The sequence below is a fragment of the Saccostrea cucullata genome, unplaced genomic scaffold, assembly GCF_032062105.1.
Source record: "Saccostrea cucullata isolate Sc308-1 unplaced genomic scaffold, CSIRO_AGI_Scuc_v1 ctg2476, whole genome shotgun sequence".
NCBI classification, from domain to species: Eukaryota; Metazoa; Mollusca; class Bivalvia; order Ostreida; family Ostreidae; genus Saccostrea; species Saccostrea cuccullata.
Window position 1 is genome coordinate 133,460 of NW_026922394.1, and position 17,412 is coordinate 150,871.

The 17,412-nt window shown below is 31.3% G+C and overlaps 1 protein-coding gene across 4 annotated transcripts in view; it reads right to left on the reverse strand.

Moving 5' to 3' along the window:
* The window catches only part of LOC134261724 (trafficking regulator of GLUT4 1-like), a 67,993-nt gene that overhangs the window by 12,402 nt on the left and 38,179 nt on the right, over positions 1-17,412 (reverse strand). Inside the window, exons 1-4 of one of the 4 annotated variants that reach the window (XM_062744125.1) lie at positions 11,121-11,234; positions 6,602-6,696; positions 6,256-6,384; positions 5,046-5,538 (exon numbers count right to left, since the gene is read on the reverse strand). The exons of 1 other annotated variant lie outside the window; for it this stretch is intronic. In XM_062744125.1, coding sequence (XP_062600109.1) covers positions 5,341-5,538; positions 6,256-6,384; positions 6,602-6,696; positions 11,121-11,151 — 453 coding nt within the window. In that variant the 5' untranslated portion in view covers positions 11,152-11,234 and the 3' untranslated portion in view covers positions 5,046-5,340. Of the gene's footprint in view, positions 1-5,045; positions 5,539-6,255; positions 6,385-6,601; positions 6,697-11,120; positions 11,235-17,412 lie in introns of those variants that run through there. 2 more of the 4 variants (XM_062744126.1, XM_062744127.1) reach the window with 2 other exon arrangements.

Here is a 17,412-nt window from a genome sequence, read left to right on the forward strand (position 1 = left end):
CAAGATCAGGATTTATTTTACGTTGTTACATGCAATATTTTAACTTCAGGTAATAAACTCTTATTAGGAATAGTCTCACGATCCCCTTCGTATTTATGATCGATAGACATATTTATTTAGAATCTTTAAATAACAAAACAAATGTACGAGGGCTGTTCGAAAATTATTGAGACATTGTGTATATATTTCTTTCTAATGAATGTCTTTCGGTGAAAATTTGCATATACGTTTGATATACACTAAGAATTAATAAAAGCAGGACATATTTTACAAAAATCAAATATTTTCTCTACAATGGTACATAAATGCGTCGATAGTAGGGGTACCCGGAGCAGTCACGAAATTAGATATTGAAAATATGTAACACCAACGTTCTAACTCTTCGTGAATCCAACTTAAGAGAATAAATAATTCAGTTTATGTGTATAATTTTTCAGCTTTATTTCAAATTCATGTTGTGCAATTTTGTTAGAATTTTGATCAGAAATAAGAATATCATAAAAAAATTAAGCGCGGTAGAGAAATCTGCTAACAACGACAAAATGGATTTTGACGTCAAAGGCGGAGCATCCAGCATACCTAAAATTTTGTGTAGCACAATGTAGAACTCTTTTCCAGAATGAAAGACTCGCTAAAACAACGAGAAAAATTATGTATAAGTGTTTGTTATTTCATTGGTATACATTTTTTTTTTACAATTAATCCAAACAGAGTAAAATTAAAAGCTCTGAACGACCAACAGTTATTATACGTACGATATTAATATCAATACGGTATTAACAACGTTGACCTGCGTTGCATAAATTGGCACTGCATGATTCTTACTCATCATTTCCCACAAATGAAAATTTTACACTTGAGAAGCAACAACATACATTTTTAAAGAATAGTTTAAGAAAAGAGACTGTTTGATTTTTGTAATGTTATATGTAATAACAAAGAAGGAAGAACATTAAACGCTGCCTTATCGTTTCACATGCCAAACCAACTCCGGCTGACGTGACGTTAAATGACGTAGCAATGCTGCTCCGGGTCGATAGACATATGTATGTTTATTACTTCACCGAAACTTATCTAATTATCACAGGAATTAGAAATTTTGCATGCTTGTTTTATTTGTTCGTAATAAAATGTTGATAAATTTTCAGGAAATTATTTCTGTCCTTTATGGAGTAAATGTAATTGTCTCAATAATTTCCGAACAGCCCTTGTATTTCCAATTGTGATGAAAAGGTTCGAGAACTAATTGAATAACCTCCATAAAAGAAACAAGTATTTGGTTTCAGTGTTGATTATATTTTGAATTAGTCCTCTCTAAATTTAATGCACATCAGCCACCGTTCTGTGCATGCGCGAATCACGTGACATTGGCGGTCACGTGACCCCCTCCGTAGCGTTCTGTAACAAAAGCTGAAAGATTTTTCCGAGTTATAAATTTCATTCCATGTAAGTTAACTTTTATAATAAGAACAGTTCATTTGTCAGAAATGGTCAAATCTCGGCAACAGAATGGGTAGATAAGAATATCCTTTCCAAAATAAGCATGACGACCATTAAAACACAAATTTTCTGTCTCGGGAGAGACCTTTATTCAAGATTGATAGAGAATAGATGCCTCCTTTTCATCATATCTAATATGTTTAAAATCTAAAGTAAACGATATCTTAGGTATTTAATAATTATATTATTGTTCAAATAGTTAACTATTTTTCAAAGTGTAAATTGGAGGTCTTTGATAGCAAATTGCTTAATTAAAAACACATCTCTTTTCAAACTTGCTTTCACTGGGCAAAATAACAAGTATCATTTTTAACCATCTGCCTTCCTTCACTAAAACAATCAATCCAATCATTGATTGAATTTATAGGAAGTCATTTGTCTTAATAAACTATGAACAAATTATCATATGCTACGACAAAGGGATTTCTAAGATATACGATAAATTGTACAGTCGTTTGTTGAACGAGTACGACTGAGACAACCATTTTTCGACACAAGTGACCTACATAGTGACGTCATTTTCACATTGTGACGTCACAAACAAGGAGCAAAACTTTATTCAGCATACGCTATTTATAGAACTAGTGTATGGTTATTTTTGTACCAAATTTCATTCTAATCTGAATTGTGGTTTTGAAGATATAGAGATAGTTCGCGAACTGTTTGATCACCCCTCGTATATAAACCTGTGATTCTTCCACAACACATTTTAACTAATATACTAGCATACAAATGCGCAAGCCATTTTTGTATGACTCTTTTTTTTACCAAGAAAAACCTGCATCCACTAATTATAGTTTTTATATTTTCTTTTATTATAATTTGTTATTTTATTATAATAAAAAAATGTTTTGTTAAAACACATCTGATTGCACACACAAGTTCTCTGAAGTTGACATCAAAAAGATGCTTGAGTTTCTGATTGACAATATCTATGTGGTTATTGGAGACCATGTCACGATGTCAGGTTAATAATCGATTCTATTCCGTATCACAGTTGAAAAAAAAAGTAAAAGAATCTCTAATTCTTCATTTATTATTTTGTGCTTGAAATATGAAATGGTTCTTTACGAGGGACGGAAATCAGAACAAACAAACAAACAAAAAAAAAAAAAAAAAAAAAAAAAAAAAACCACACATACACAGCTTATGTTCTCATATTATTTAGCATTACTTTTAACAAGCATATCAGCCTTTAAAAACTGGCCAGGGATTAAAATGTAATTTATACGGATTTTTTAAAATAATATTTTCACAAGTTTCAAGATATTTTTCCCAAGGCGTTTTCACACGTAGCACAAAAAATGTGTCTTACCTTATCGTATATATTTAAGCTCACAGAATAACCATAAAAACTTAATTTTATGGATCGACATATTTTTTATAGAAATTTATTTAATTTATAATAAATAAATAAAACACATTTTCTCTAAAATACATCTAGAGAAAAAGCTAGAAAGACTCCTTTTGTATAGAAGAAACATTATTGAATTTTGGCAAACAGAACATTGGTTGTTTTAAGGGCCTTTTACTCTTTTACAAGCGGTGCTAAACAATTCGTTACTACACAAACTACATAAAACCGGAAGTAAAAGTATTTTTCTCCATATACGTCACAAGTCACATGGTGTGGAGGACCCTTAAAACAACCAATGTTCTGTTTGCCAAAATTCAACAAATAATCGTTTATGATGATTGATGGCCTTTACAACACATAGCAAATTAAATTGACACCAATTTGACACTAGAAAGGTAAGCACTAAATGGTCACCCTATGTTTTGAAATGTGAGTGAAAACGACATGTGAAATGTAAGTTTAGAATATCTTAACAATGTACACTGTACTTTAAAAAATCAGAGATTGTAGTTATCCACTTTTTCTGAAATTCACACAGATAATGAAACTTGAATACATTGCATTTTTACCCTCAACACATTTTTACAATAAGATGCACTTTACAAAAATAGCAAAGGTCTGGAAAGAACAAAGAACTACAAGAGGACAAATACAGTTTTATATGCCATTTTCTTAAATATTAGTGGTCTTGTTGTTCAAATTCTTATGTGTTTTAATTTAAAGAGAATATTTAAGTTAAATCAGTCAGACTAAATTATTGAAAAGCGTCTTTTGCTTCTTTCCGAGCACCGAAGACATTATTTATTGAACAGCCCTCGTATATTGCTGCATAAGTAAGGAAAGTTGACGATTGAAAATGTAAAGTCATCTCTTTTATCATAAAGCCTTGTTGTTAGATAAACATCGTCTTTTTTTAAGTGAAAGATTTAAATATAAAACAGATGTGTCAGACTCTGTGTCTTTTATTTCAAGCTCGCCGGGATACATCGTGTCGACATAAGAATGACAGATCTTTATGATAGTATTCGTGTGCCCGACTCATTGTAAAATTATTAGCTAGAAAGATAGACGGATAGATCTTTTTTCCAAAAAAATTCAACATATTTGTTGACGGGATAAAAGGAATACAAAGAAAATAAATAACATCATGTCCTGGAATATACGTATGTTTTGAGTCAGGTCATTTTAGTCAGTCTGTCGAGAGAGGGCAAAGAAACAATTTTTTTAAAAGATGAGATTAGTCTGTACCATTTAGTCTATACCACAAATTAGAGACTGGATTATTTATCCTTGAATACAATTCCATTGATCAGGATAAGTATCCCACCCATCCATTCCAAAGATAAGGTGAGTTCTCGCATTCAGCTTCACTACATGATTAGGTTTATCCCTCGCACGCTGTTTGACTGATTAGGATCAGTCTTCGCACACAGTTTGACTGATAAGGGTTAGTCCTCGAATACTGTTTTACTTATTATGGTTAGTCCGTGAACACAGTTTAACTGCACGATTAAGGCTAGTCCTTGTACACTGATTGACTGATTAGGGTTGGTTCCCGAAAACTGTTTGACTGAATAAGGAACAACCTCGCACGTTGTTCTTAGATCTAGCACACTGTTTGAGACTGATTAGTGTTATCCCTCACATATTGTTATTCTGATATGGATTAACTATCGCACAAGTTTGACTGATTAGGATTAGTCCTCGCACACTATTTGCACAATTAGGGTTCTTGTTGCACACTATGTGTCTGATTAGGGTTAGTCCTTTCACATTTAATTTACCTTTACTTTTTTTTAACTTTCAGACCCATTCAATGTAATGTCCCATGTTACATTTACAGTCCGGTTGGAGGGAGCGTTTTGAACAAAAATCATTCCTAATACTCAGCTTTATTTTAATAAGACTTTTTATATCTTGCCGTTCCTGTACTTACCATCATCGTGTGTTTTCATTTTAGTTAACGGTTGGTTCGGGAATAGTGATCCAGTAATTAGACTCTGGTGATTAAGAAATTCAAAGATGAATGGGTTCATTTTTTAGGGCCCAAAATACCATACATTTCCTGTGATAAAGACTGAATTTGAAAGTTACCTTTATTTGGTTGAACTTAATTTCATTTTATTCAGCTACTGTACAGTATATGAATCACAAAACAGTATGGCAAATAAATTTTATTGACAGTGCAAAACTGATGTTAGTAATTTGAAGACAATAACAAGTGATTTTAAATATCTGGGGAAAAAACTCACAGTTGGTCAGATAGTATTTCTTGAAGAAATGATAACGTTTTTGGTTCAAACAAAGACATATCCAAGTGAAAGAAAGCAGGTGAACTTATATAATTGAATGTTAATTTGTGTATAGAATTTTTCAATAGTTACAATCAAGAATTAAAGACTCTATGCTCATTGAATACTAGTATAAAGTAATAAATTGGTTATGAATTAATAATCTGTAAAGCAAAGTTAACACTAAAGTCTTTAGATCCCAAAGGGGTTTCCTGTGGTTGTGGTTCCTGTTCGTTCGTTCATTAATTCCTTCACTCGGAAAACTTGGAAGATAATCACGGCAGTAAGACAGAGGACGCCGAGTACGAGTGAAATCAAGGTCAACTGTTTAGCCGATCTTGAATAGTCTCTCCCATTTTCATAGTCACCCTCGTCGTAACGGGATCTAGCCTGAAGAAGTAAAAAATAGCGAACCTTAATTAACAGCCGTTAGTTTTAAGCATGTATGTAAGACCATCAAAATAAAATTTATATGGGTTTTTATTTAACCCCCGCTTGAAAAGTGGGAAGGTATATAGTAGTCGGCATGTCCGTCCGTCCGTCTGATACGCTATGGGGGTATACGCATCACTTATCTGCAACTTCTCTCATTCCACTGAATGACATTTGACGAGACTTTCACAGAATCTTTATTACATATTGCCATTTCGTACCTCCTATTTTACATTTTGATCCGACACATATTTTGGGTTTCCCATAGAAAACATGGACATGCCATTATGTTAATAAGGGAGGTGGGGTATCATTAAGTGAGCTCATTGCTCACAGTACCTCTAGTTAATATTTGAAACTATTTTCTATTAGAAACTTATTTCGTTCCGTTTTGAACGACTCATGCATAAACAGAGTCAAAAAGTGAATAAAAATTACATTTAATAAAATTTGGATTCATTTAATAAATGGGACTCGCCCGTTATATGCAAATTATCCCAAGTTTCCAACTATCGTTGATGCCCAGGCATACTCTACTAACTACACAGTGATTTCTTAAATTAATGACTAAAATTATATTGACGTGCAGATTGAATCAAGTATACGTACAGTTCCTACCATACATGTACCTATGTATATATATACAATCATGTCCAGATGAGAAGACTAACATACATTAACAGCTGCATTAATGGCACAGACGCCAACGGGCCAACAACAGAAAAGACAGGCAAAAACGGCGGGCACCAGCCAATCGCTTTCTCTTTGTGCAGCAACAACTCTAGGTGTAGAGGCACTATTTACCTACAGGGTAGAAGGAAAAACAACGGTACATACACGTATTTAATCACGATAAGATCAAATAGTTTACTTGCAATTCATCACAATATCTTCCTTAAAATATCATTTTTACGCATTGTTTTTAAATGAACGTGAAACATATTGCTGTATTTGAAAAAAGTTGAATTCAGCATTGAATTTTTTTTAAAAGTGCTATCTATACATTTGACTGCAGACTTACAACAATATTTGCTGCAGATCTCGACATCGGGTAACTATAACCTGGAGGCTGCCGTTGTGAATGTACGGGAGGTTGATCGTACCCAGCATTGTATGCTAAAAATAAAGCACAAAATAATTTCTTTGCTTAAATATTTGTCATTTTGAAAGATTTTTTTTTACATAAAGGAAAGATAATAAACTTTCTTAAATGAAATAAAAACTGGATGATGCTGTCTTAACCAAGCAGTTCCGGGTCCCGTAGATGTTTACCTCTAAATGTACAATCAATACTTGGGTATCAGAAGAGAATGCAGAATAAAACAGGTTTATTATTTTTTTTAACCCCCCTAATTTTTCGCCTCCTTATTGATCCCTCTGGATGAAAATTTCAAAACTTTATTATATTTTTTGTTGATAAAAGAACTACAGTTTTATAGTTGTAAAAAAATTTGAGCATTGATGTTTTCAACGTCTATGGCTGTGACATTCAGTACAGGATTACTGTAATTTTTAAATGTTTTATTTACAAGTACATGTACAATCGGAATTTTGAAGAGAAGTGGCCTCAAAATTGTAAACGTTTTCGAAGGTTTATAATTGAAGTTTGAAAAAAAACCCTATTTTTTCGTGTGATGTCATATCTTTCTTTCTAAGAATTTGATAAAATAACTATTCTGAATTGAAGAGAAAAGATTTTCGAGCAACAGTTCAAATGAAATTAAATGCTGTCATACATTCATATTTAAATCGCAATATTAGACGCTAAATGCTCCTAACCCACTAATGATGCCACATCAGTCCTTTTTAAATATACACAATTCTAGGAAACAATATTCACCCCTAGTAATATTATTGTGATTTAAATTCAAGACACGTGGTTTAGGTTTACCTATTCAAAGGTTATAGGACAGAACCGGTTTTATAAATAAAATTGGCAGTAAACAGGAAATTGCTATAGTCTGTTTCTTTTGAAAACATGTCTTGTGAAAAATGTGTTTCAGGACCTTTCTGAAAAACTTTTATGATTTTCAACAGAAATGGGTGGCTAAAGGGGTGGATAACAATTAATATATTTTATCATAGTTAACTGCAAGAAGTACAGCTCATTAGCAACCGATAAGCGGGTAAAAAATATGTAATATCATCTACACTGACAAAACCTTTGTTTTCCTTATATGGCTATTGCTATTAATGCGCACAGAGGATCTTACCACGAGCAACTGACCAATTGTTTGTGTGTTACTTCGAACACGTGGTTCAGATCAATCTATGATCATGTCAATGGAGTGCAAAATTAAAAAAAACTCTTATGAACAATATGGAAAGATTAGAAACTATGAAAGATATCACGGGCGTTTTTAATTTGTTGTTAACTAGAAAAAAAATACCCAGGTAGTTAGTGTCAAGTTCAGAACACCAGCACTTCAAGGGTTAGGAAAACGAACAGTTTCTAGTATGCATTTAAACGGACAAAGCATTTTTTTTTACATATACTCGTGATCACGTGTGTTGGCCAGGGAATCCACCTGACAATTGTATTCACCAATACAATAAAGGAATTTATCAAGCGTAAAATTCCTGTAGTATTGGTAGTAACCCATAATGCAATTCTCATTCAACTGATTCGTCAGTTAAAGTCACATTGGTGCCACATTTGCTAATCTGACGCAAAAATATATAGTCCCGGTTCCCATTCAATATAATTGTCCAAAAGGAAACTTTAATTCATGACAGCAGAAAATTGTAACATAGAGAATACTTATAAATTGAATTTGAATGAATTCAAGAGAGATCGAATGATGTAAATTTCTACAAAATGATATTAGAGGGTGATGAAAACTAAAGCGCAACATAACTTTTTCTGTTTACCATATCTCCACGTGCTAGTCACTTCCTAGCTACATTTCCGTGAATAATTTACCCTATCTCACTAACTCTCGCCAGAGCCATTGTCAGGGCTACTCTGAACTCATCGGGTTTTATAATTTGCAGAACACCGAAAAATAATAGGTTCCGAACACATTAGTAGGGGTGATATTAAGAATGAATCCTTAGGTCATATGGACTTCTAACTGCATAGTTTGTTGGATATGTCAGGGTATCAATGAAAGCCGGAAAGGTGGGATAATTTGCATAACGGGCAAAGCTTTAGCCCTGACAAACACGCAGTGATTAAAAATGTCTGCGTTCCTAACACTGAAAGCAACGGAAATGATTATTGCTATCAATTCAAGTGACAGGCGTTCCATAATTGTGCACGGGGATTCTAGAGAAATCAAATTTTGGGTTAAGTCAGAAGTGCATATTTCATATAAGTTACAATTGTTGAAAAAATTTGAAACTTTAAAAGGGTTCAAAATTATTCTCATTCAAAAGCAAACAGCATTGAACTATTTGAAGACTAATATATTTCCTGTCTCTCTTTTCATTTCAATAGCTGAAATAATAACAAGGAAGATCGCAGAGTCGGGATAATTAATAATACGGATCCTTTAATGGGCCTATCCAATAAATAGACGGGAATATGTTAAATATGTTACCCTAGAACCGTTTCTCCTTGTGATTAATATCTAGATTTGGCACTCGAGGAAGTGCGTGAGAAATATCAGTTTTCATTTTCACCAGGAAATAAAATTAAATTTAAAAGATATAAATTACTGCAATGGATAGAAATTAAAGCTGAATAAAAAAAGTCTTGAGACAAATGACAGACAAGTCCTCATAATAAATCTATCAAAAAGAAGTTTGACATGAATCTGTACATGAAGTATTTTTGTGTAGTTTTTTCTTTTTACTTTTTTCTTGATAGGAACAAAGAAAAATATTTCATTCGGGGCAATGATTAAGTTAGTAAATTCAGACATACAGCATCTTATTGAAAAAGACGTTAACAAGAAGAATTATCAGGAAAAACAAAATGTTGCATTCAATGTATGAGATGTTCATGTTTATTCATATATTCCCAGCTCATAAAGCTAAATTGCGAGAGGGTAATTTAACAGGGATTGTAATTGCATGTAATCCTTACACAGTTTTGGACGCAAAATGTACAGTATTTGTAATGTTACTTGATATACAAGTCTCAATTTAGTTTTAGTTATTGCTGTCCAATACATGTACCACTTTATAGGGCTGGGCAAAAATATCGATATTTGGGTAAATTGCTACACAATGACAAAAATGTATCACAATACGTTTTTGTAATACCGATATATAGGCAAAATGCTTAGACTAAGGAATTTTATCATTAAATATAAAAATAAATGTAAGAAAGGCTTGTTATTAAACCAAATAGTAAGACAAAGGCTGTTTTATGGACGTATTTCAGGGCATAACTTTAATAAATTCATTGTTTTTTTTCCTTTTGGTTACTTTTCATAGTTAGGCCATTCCAAGTTTTTTTTTTTCTCTGTTTAGCGTCCACCCATCTTTCAAAAACCTACCTACCTATTTGCAAAAAACACAAACCAAAACATAAAACACAGGCTTAAAAGTCAAAAATGTCGCCCTTCAAATGATTTGATCTAACTAAACTGCTTTAATAGAAGAAATATCTATTCTTAAGCAAAAACAACGGATTAAATGCTTAAAATACACCAAGTATAACTTATTGTACAGAATTATTTGGAGAAATTGACAAAATTGAAAAAACTCGACTAAGTTAATCAATTTCAGGACTCCTAATGTTGTGTATTTTTTTCTTATATGGGGTGTCAAAAACCAAGGCGCACGCGGACGCTAAACATAGAAAAGACTTGGAATGGCCTTACGTACATTCTGCATGTAAATTAAAGTTAAAATAATAAGAAAATGCCATTGTTATTTTTATTGAAAATATTGCTATACATGTACAAATCGCAATGCAGTTAAAGATATCGCAGTAGGAGATCCCTGGACAATACCCAGCCCTACCAGTTTATATATGTAACGTCTTAAAAATGTCTCAGACTATTTCTCAGATAGTGCCATTGTGCACCTCCTATGTAAATTTGCATTTTGCTTGGACATATATTTCGGTCTACCTATTGCAAGAAACGGACATTGTTATTTTGCTCATATAGGAGCGGGGTATTGTTTATTTGTACATGCATATAGTTTATCTATTCATTCTTTATTTTTTCCATTTTTAAGATTTGATTTACAACATACATTTGTATCAATAACATGTACATCAATGAGAATTAATAATAAAAAAAGAAAAGAAAATGTGACATGTACAATTTGCTTATATTACGCTGTATGAAAACATAAAAAGAACAACCTCATATTTGTGTTTCATACACCTTTTCGCAGTAAAGGGCTATACTAGAATTTATAAATGAAAAGCATTTGAACAAGATTCCACTTAAATCAACTTAATTTATTTTCTTCGTAACTATGATTCCTCCGTGTCCTTTCGATCAGAATTGCACAGCAATCCATGTGTTGTTATTTTTAGAAATAAAGTTCAGAATTAATATATTTTTTAATTTTTTAGACATGTAATATTTTATTTACAAGTACATGAAATAAACTCTTAAATGATGAGGAATACTCACGATCCACTTCGTATTTATTTCCGCTGGACATCTTTGTTCGGAAGTTTTAAATAATGAAAAGTATATTCAACTGTATTTTCTTCCCAAACTTGTGACTCCACAACACATTTCAACTAAAATACTGATATATGCACCGGCAAATTTAAACGCGTGAACGGTTCTAAATTATTATTATTAGGATAAGTATTTGCATCCTTTGATAATCATATTCATGATTTCTGAAACCCGGGAAGTTTTATTAGTGCTTGTAAATCCAACTTTTAGATTAATATTAATACTTATTTCTAGTTAAGGTAGGATTCTTCTCACACAAAACTGTATTTCTTGCATTTAAAAATTGATGAAAATTTCACAGAATTAAGAAGACAATATTACTGAGTGATGATATTAGTTAGATTAGTTTTGACCGTTTTATATTACAGTCAAGGTCAGGTCAAGGTTATAACCTTTTCCTTGGTCATTAAGAATAAAAATAACTGCATCCAATCATGATATAGGGGTCTTCTATTTAAAAAGATTAATAAATGTTTTTCTTTTTGCATAAAAGATTTTACCATATTGGATCTATAAGATGATATTACAAAATTAACTCAAATAGTTTAACAAAAACGGATTTTGGCTAATCCTAATTTTCTCTATTTTTCTTATTTTTTAAGGATATTTAAGTTATTTTTATATTCGATCTATATTTAAATTTTTCTTATTTTCACATATGGTAAAGAAGTCATATAAAAATACAAAATGATACAAAAACAAGACGTTTTGACCGTCTAGTAATAGAATAAAAACACTTTCCTTTTTTGGCTCATTTCTGTACTTAGAGCTGAAGCTATTAAAAGCTAACATAATTGTAGATTGTTTGGAAATTCATATTTGTTTGATATATTTTAAAACTTAACTTCCTTATTATTAATTTAGCTAACATTTGAAAAATTCTTTTAGTCTCTGAATGTGTAAAAATTATAACTAAATTCGTAGTTCTTTAATATTTTGAGAAGCAGAAAAGAAGATATTTTCATATGCCACCATTCCGCCAAAAATATACTCCCTGGTAGTTTTCGAACACAATTTACCATTTCTATTTAAAATTGTACATTTGTGATGTGGAAAGAAAAATATGGTCTTTTAAATCTATTTCACCAAAATATATAAGACATATAAGCAAATATACATTAAATATTTCATCTGCTCAGAAACCAGAGAAGAATCCTACCTTAATATGATTTTTTATACAGACATTACAATATATACAAAATAATCATGACAAGTTTATCTTTTTAAAAAAAAGATACGTGAGCTAGCGCCATAGTAATTTTTAAATACAGGAAGGTGGATCTGTGATCAAGTAATTTATTTTGCTGTATTCTTTAATTTTTACCGAGGCTGGAGAGTTATAAACTAAGTTATAATTGTTTTGTGAAGTGTATTTTATGGACACATAAGGTAAAGAAACGATCGGGGGGATTTTTTGTTGACCTATTGGAGTTTTGGCGCAACGGAACATTTACCGTCTGACCTTTACTGGAGAGGGGGAAGACTCTATATACTAGTAATATGGAGAAGATGCCGATTGAGGTATTGTATGAGCTGGTGTAAGAATAGAATTTCTTGGCAATGTAGCAAAGAAAATACAGGGGAGTTAAAAGAAATATAGAAAAGAACTCAAAGCTGTATGCTGTATAAAGAAATCCATAGCGTTCCGAATGTGAAGATGTGAAGAATCTTGGTCCTTTGGGTCATCTTTGTCAAGAAATGTTAGTTTAAAAGCCAAATACATCATATTATTTTTTTTATATATATAAATAATGGATTTTTTCGTTATTTTTAGTGTAAATACTTGTTTCTGGATTTCGTAAGATTGGCTAAATTGACCAATCAGAAATTAGAATCTATCTTTGATTGTGCTTAGACGAAAAAAAAACCCCTCCCTTGTCTTTGTTTAGAACAATCAGATAATGACTCGGGCCTTTCCGCCAGAAAAACCCGGAAAATTTGAAGTATTACAAATATGTAGTTATCATTAAAGTGTAAGCTACACAATAAATAAACGTAGTTATTCAATGCTACAACACGATTCAACGAAATTGTTATCGCACGATCTATCTATAATAGTTTTCGCAGCCTTGGGAAATAGGGAAATAGGGAAATAGGCTTGATCGTGGGAAACTGGAATCTTGCTGATTCCCTCAGGAAAATACTTATTATAACTCTTTAATTATACTGATACTATAATTAGACTTATTTCAAAACCCGTACCTAATTCTATTTTAAACGCAGTGCAGCAGTGCTATAAGGTACACTAAGAAAAAAAATTATTACACAGAATGTAAATGAAATAAGTAAATTCAGTAAAGGGTCTTTATATGTGAATTACTGGTTTATAAAACACAATGTATCAATGTATCAAGAAAATTTGTTTATTTTACAAACACTATGACAAAGTTACTTGATCCATCTAGCCCTCATCAGTGCATAAGTTGACCATCTTGATGTCACAATCTAACAAGTTATTCGTGTTCAGCTTTAATTGGTCCCCGACCAGTGAAACCGAGAGGGATTGTATAACTTTCCATCTCGTTTGTGTAGTTGTATGTCTAGTTCTCTTTCTATCCGTCCCTCCGTTTGTCTGTCAGTCTATACACATGGCTTTTTTTCAACGCTTGCATTGAACTATTTTTGGTATATGAATGCTTGATGAGTTACAGATCAAGTATTCATTTCGTGTAGTATTCAAATAGTGTTTCCATTAATGTATACTGTGTTGGTTTGGATCGGCGGCTCACTAGACAACTTCCGGTTTACACTCGGGTAGGCCCTTCTTGTAAATAAGTGGATTAAAGGTCAGTTGGACAATGGACACTTGCCTATATTTAGATTAAGCGAGAGCTTGTTGTCATTGCAGCATACTTTTTGATGCTTTGTTTCCTTCAGGTGTTTTTTTTCTGTTCTATCTTGTACTTTATTGTTATTCCGTTTAATATATGCATGCAATCATGAATGTATTTTCAAGCAGATCTCAAGAACTTCTATCATTAAATTTTGTTGGGGCTTAAATTTTTATCTGTAATTTTTCAAGATCTAGGCGATATCACTAAACACAGAGATGTTTTAACTACTTACGAAGTCTGAATTATGATAATAATTTATTGTGTTCAAGATACCTATTTCACTAATCATTAAGAAGATGAGGTTAGAAACATGTTGGGGTACCGATGTTATTTTAAGCTCCTTTACCTCGAATTCAAGGGGGGTAGTAATACTTTTTAATAATTATTTTGACTTTAAAGTTTGTCTCAAAAAGGTCGATGAAGTTGGAAATTATCACATTTTGAAAATATATAGAGAGGGTCATGAAGTTTTTTGATCCAAATACTGATACACCAGTTCTTTATTAAAGTATTCAACAGCAAATTGAAGAAATGAACTGTAACAATGTCATATGGTGTGGAGACTTTATTTGATGTTAAATCCTCAGCTGGACTGCTATAATTGCAAACAATTAATAACCCAAAGGCTAGAGAAAAGTATTAAAAATCAGAGTAGGTCAGCCTTTTTTTTTTTATAATATCTGAGTCATTGCTTCCTTTTTCATAATGCATGTACAGTTAAACCAAGTTTCAGGTCTGATCACTCTATAATATCGATGATTTTAACTTTCTTTTTTTTTTTTTTAATTCTTTATTTATTTTACACAATCTGTTTCACAATTCATAATACAAAAATTAATATATTACAGATTGGTTTTTTGATACAGGGAGAGAAGAGAGAGAGATTGAGGAGAGAGAGAGAAAGAAAGAAAAAGTTGGTGTCAAACATTTTTCTGTCACCATTCTTATATGCTAAATATTTTTGAGTTTCACAAAAAAGTTTAATATGTGATGTCGCAAGTCTGACATCTAATTTTATTTTCTAAACATCTCATTATATATATATATATATAATATTTCATCCATAGGGCCATCAAGTTATGAATATCTTTGTTTTTTACTAGAAATCCCAAAACAAAACTTTGCTTTGTAAATGAAAGTTGCAACCCTGTTCTTTGTTCACAATGTCTTTCAAAACTGTTGAGGAAGGTCTGTACATTGTCACACTCCCATAAAATATGTATTATTGTTTCTTCTTCCATATTACAGAAAGAACATAAGTTATCATCTCTTTTCATAATTTTACATAGATATGAGTTTGTACCTAGTATTTTATTTTAAATTCTGTATTGAAACCATTGAAGTTTACTATTTTTTGTAATTTTAAATGGAAGTTTAAAAGTCCTTTTCCATTCACTTTCCCCTAAATTAAAAATATCATTCCATCTTGTTTTCCCAGTGGGTTCAATATCATTTACATTAATTATTTCGTAGAACTGTTTTGCTTTTTTACACCTTGAAAGAATATGATAGTTGGGCAAAATTAATGGGTTAGGTAATTTTGCAATTATATCATTAGTGTCTGTTGCTTTTATCCATGCCTTTACAGTATATTATGCTTGCAAATTCTAAAAAATTAAGCCTTACATTTGGATATATGCCACAAAATTCCTCATAACTATAACAGGAACCATTTTCATCTATAAGATCATTAATAAATCTAATATTCAGATCATACATATTTTTGTTATAAATGACTTTCCCACCAATAACAATTTTAGGATTATAAAAAACTGGTATGTCTCCTGCAACCTTACATACATTATAGTGTTTATTATTTAATTCAATCCAAGCTTCAAAAACATCTTTCCAAAACTTGTTTTTAAGGTTCTTCATGATATTCTTAATACATTCAATGCCGCATGTTAATATTTTTGTCAAATCTATATTAGGTAAAAAGTTTTGTAAACCTTTATTTGACAGAATAAGCTGCCTTATCCAAAATAACTTAAGTGATGCAGTGAAAGCTCTAAGATTTATCATTTTTAGTCGGCCTTCTTCATATTTTTTTACTAAGACATCTTTCTTCACTCTGTGTTGTGGACCGTTCCATATAAATGAGAAAAATAATTTTTCCAATTCCTTTAAAAGGTTTTCTGGTGAATTAGGAATAGCCATTAGTATATGGTTTAGCAGCGGTAAAACAAGAGTTTTAAGAACAGTTATCATTCCAATACGTGTTAAATATCTCTTACTGACTAATTATAGATTTTATTTGTCTTAATTTTGGTTCAAAATTAAAAAAACTGAAAGGAATTCTGAATAAAATTCCATGAAAATTCCATGAAATAGTGTCAAAAGCTTTCTCGAAGTCAATCAAAAGTAACAAGCCTGGTATATTTTCTTCTTCTGTGTACTGCAATATATCATAAATCAAACGTGTATTTTCTCCTGTGTACCTATTTAAAATAAATCCTGTTTGATCATTATCTATCAATTTGTCAAGTTTATTTTTTATTCTGTTAGCAATAGTACCTGATGCAATTTTATATACAGTATTTTTTAACTTTTTTTTAAACTTTCAATGATTTGAAAAAAGGAAGGGTCCAATGGAAATTCAACAACATTTACTCCATATTTAGTGATAAGTAATACTTAGAATGTATCAGAGATGTTATTCTACGGAAGCGTATTAGTGCAACGTAATATTTTTATAAAGTCGGAAATTCCAACTTTAAATTTGGTATTTCCAATTTTAATCTTGGCTTCTCGAACTTAAAAAGTGGTAATTCCAACTTTAATTAATCTTGGTGTTTCCAACTTTAAAGTTGGTAATTCCAATTTGAAAATTCCAACTTTATAGTTGTAGCTCTTTATAGTTGTAGCTTTATAGTTATAGCTCTTCTAGCCCTTTTTCTTAGTTTTTCCCCTCTGTTGTAATTTTTTATTACTGCAAAATTAATACTATAACACAAAAGCGTATTAGTGCCATGTTATATTTGTTGTTAATTCCAACATTAATCTTGGCTTTTCAAACTTTAAAATTCGTAACTTAATGATATCTTTCCTTCTCTAACTTTAATCTTGGCTTTTCTAGTTTTAATATTGGCTTTTCCAACTTTAATCTTGCCTTTTCAAACTTTAAAGTTGGTTATTACAACTTTAAAATTGGTAATTACAACGTTAATCTTGGTTTTCCAACTTTAATCTTGGCTTTTCCAACTTGATATTGGCTTTTCCAATTTTTATACTGGCTTTTGCAATTTTACTTTTGGCTTTTCCAACTCTTATCTTGGCTTTTCCAACTTTAAAGTTGGTTTTTTCTAACTTTAAATTTGGGAACTACAACTTTAATTTGTTTTTTTTTTTCCTATTTTGTGTCTGCGTTATATTCAGATTCTTTATAACTAAACTCGTGTTGTCGT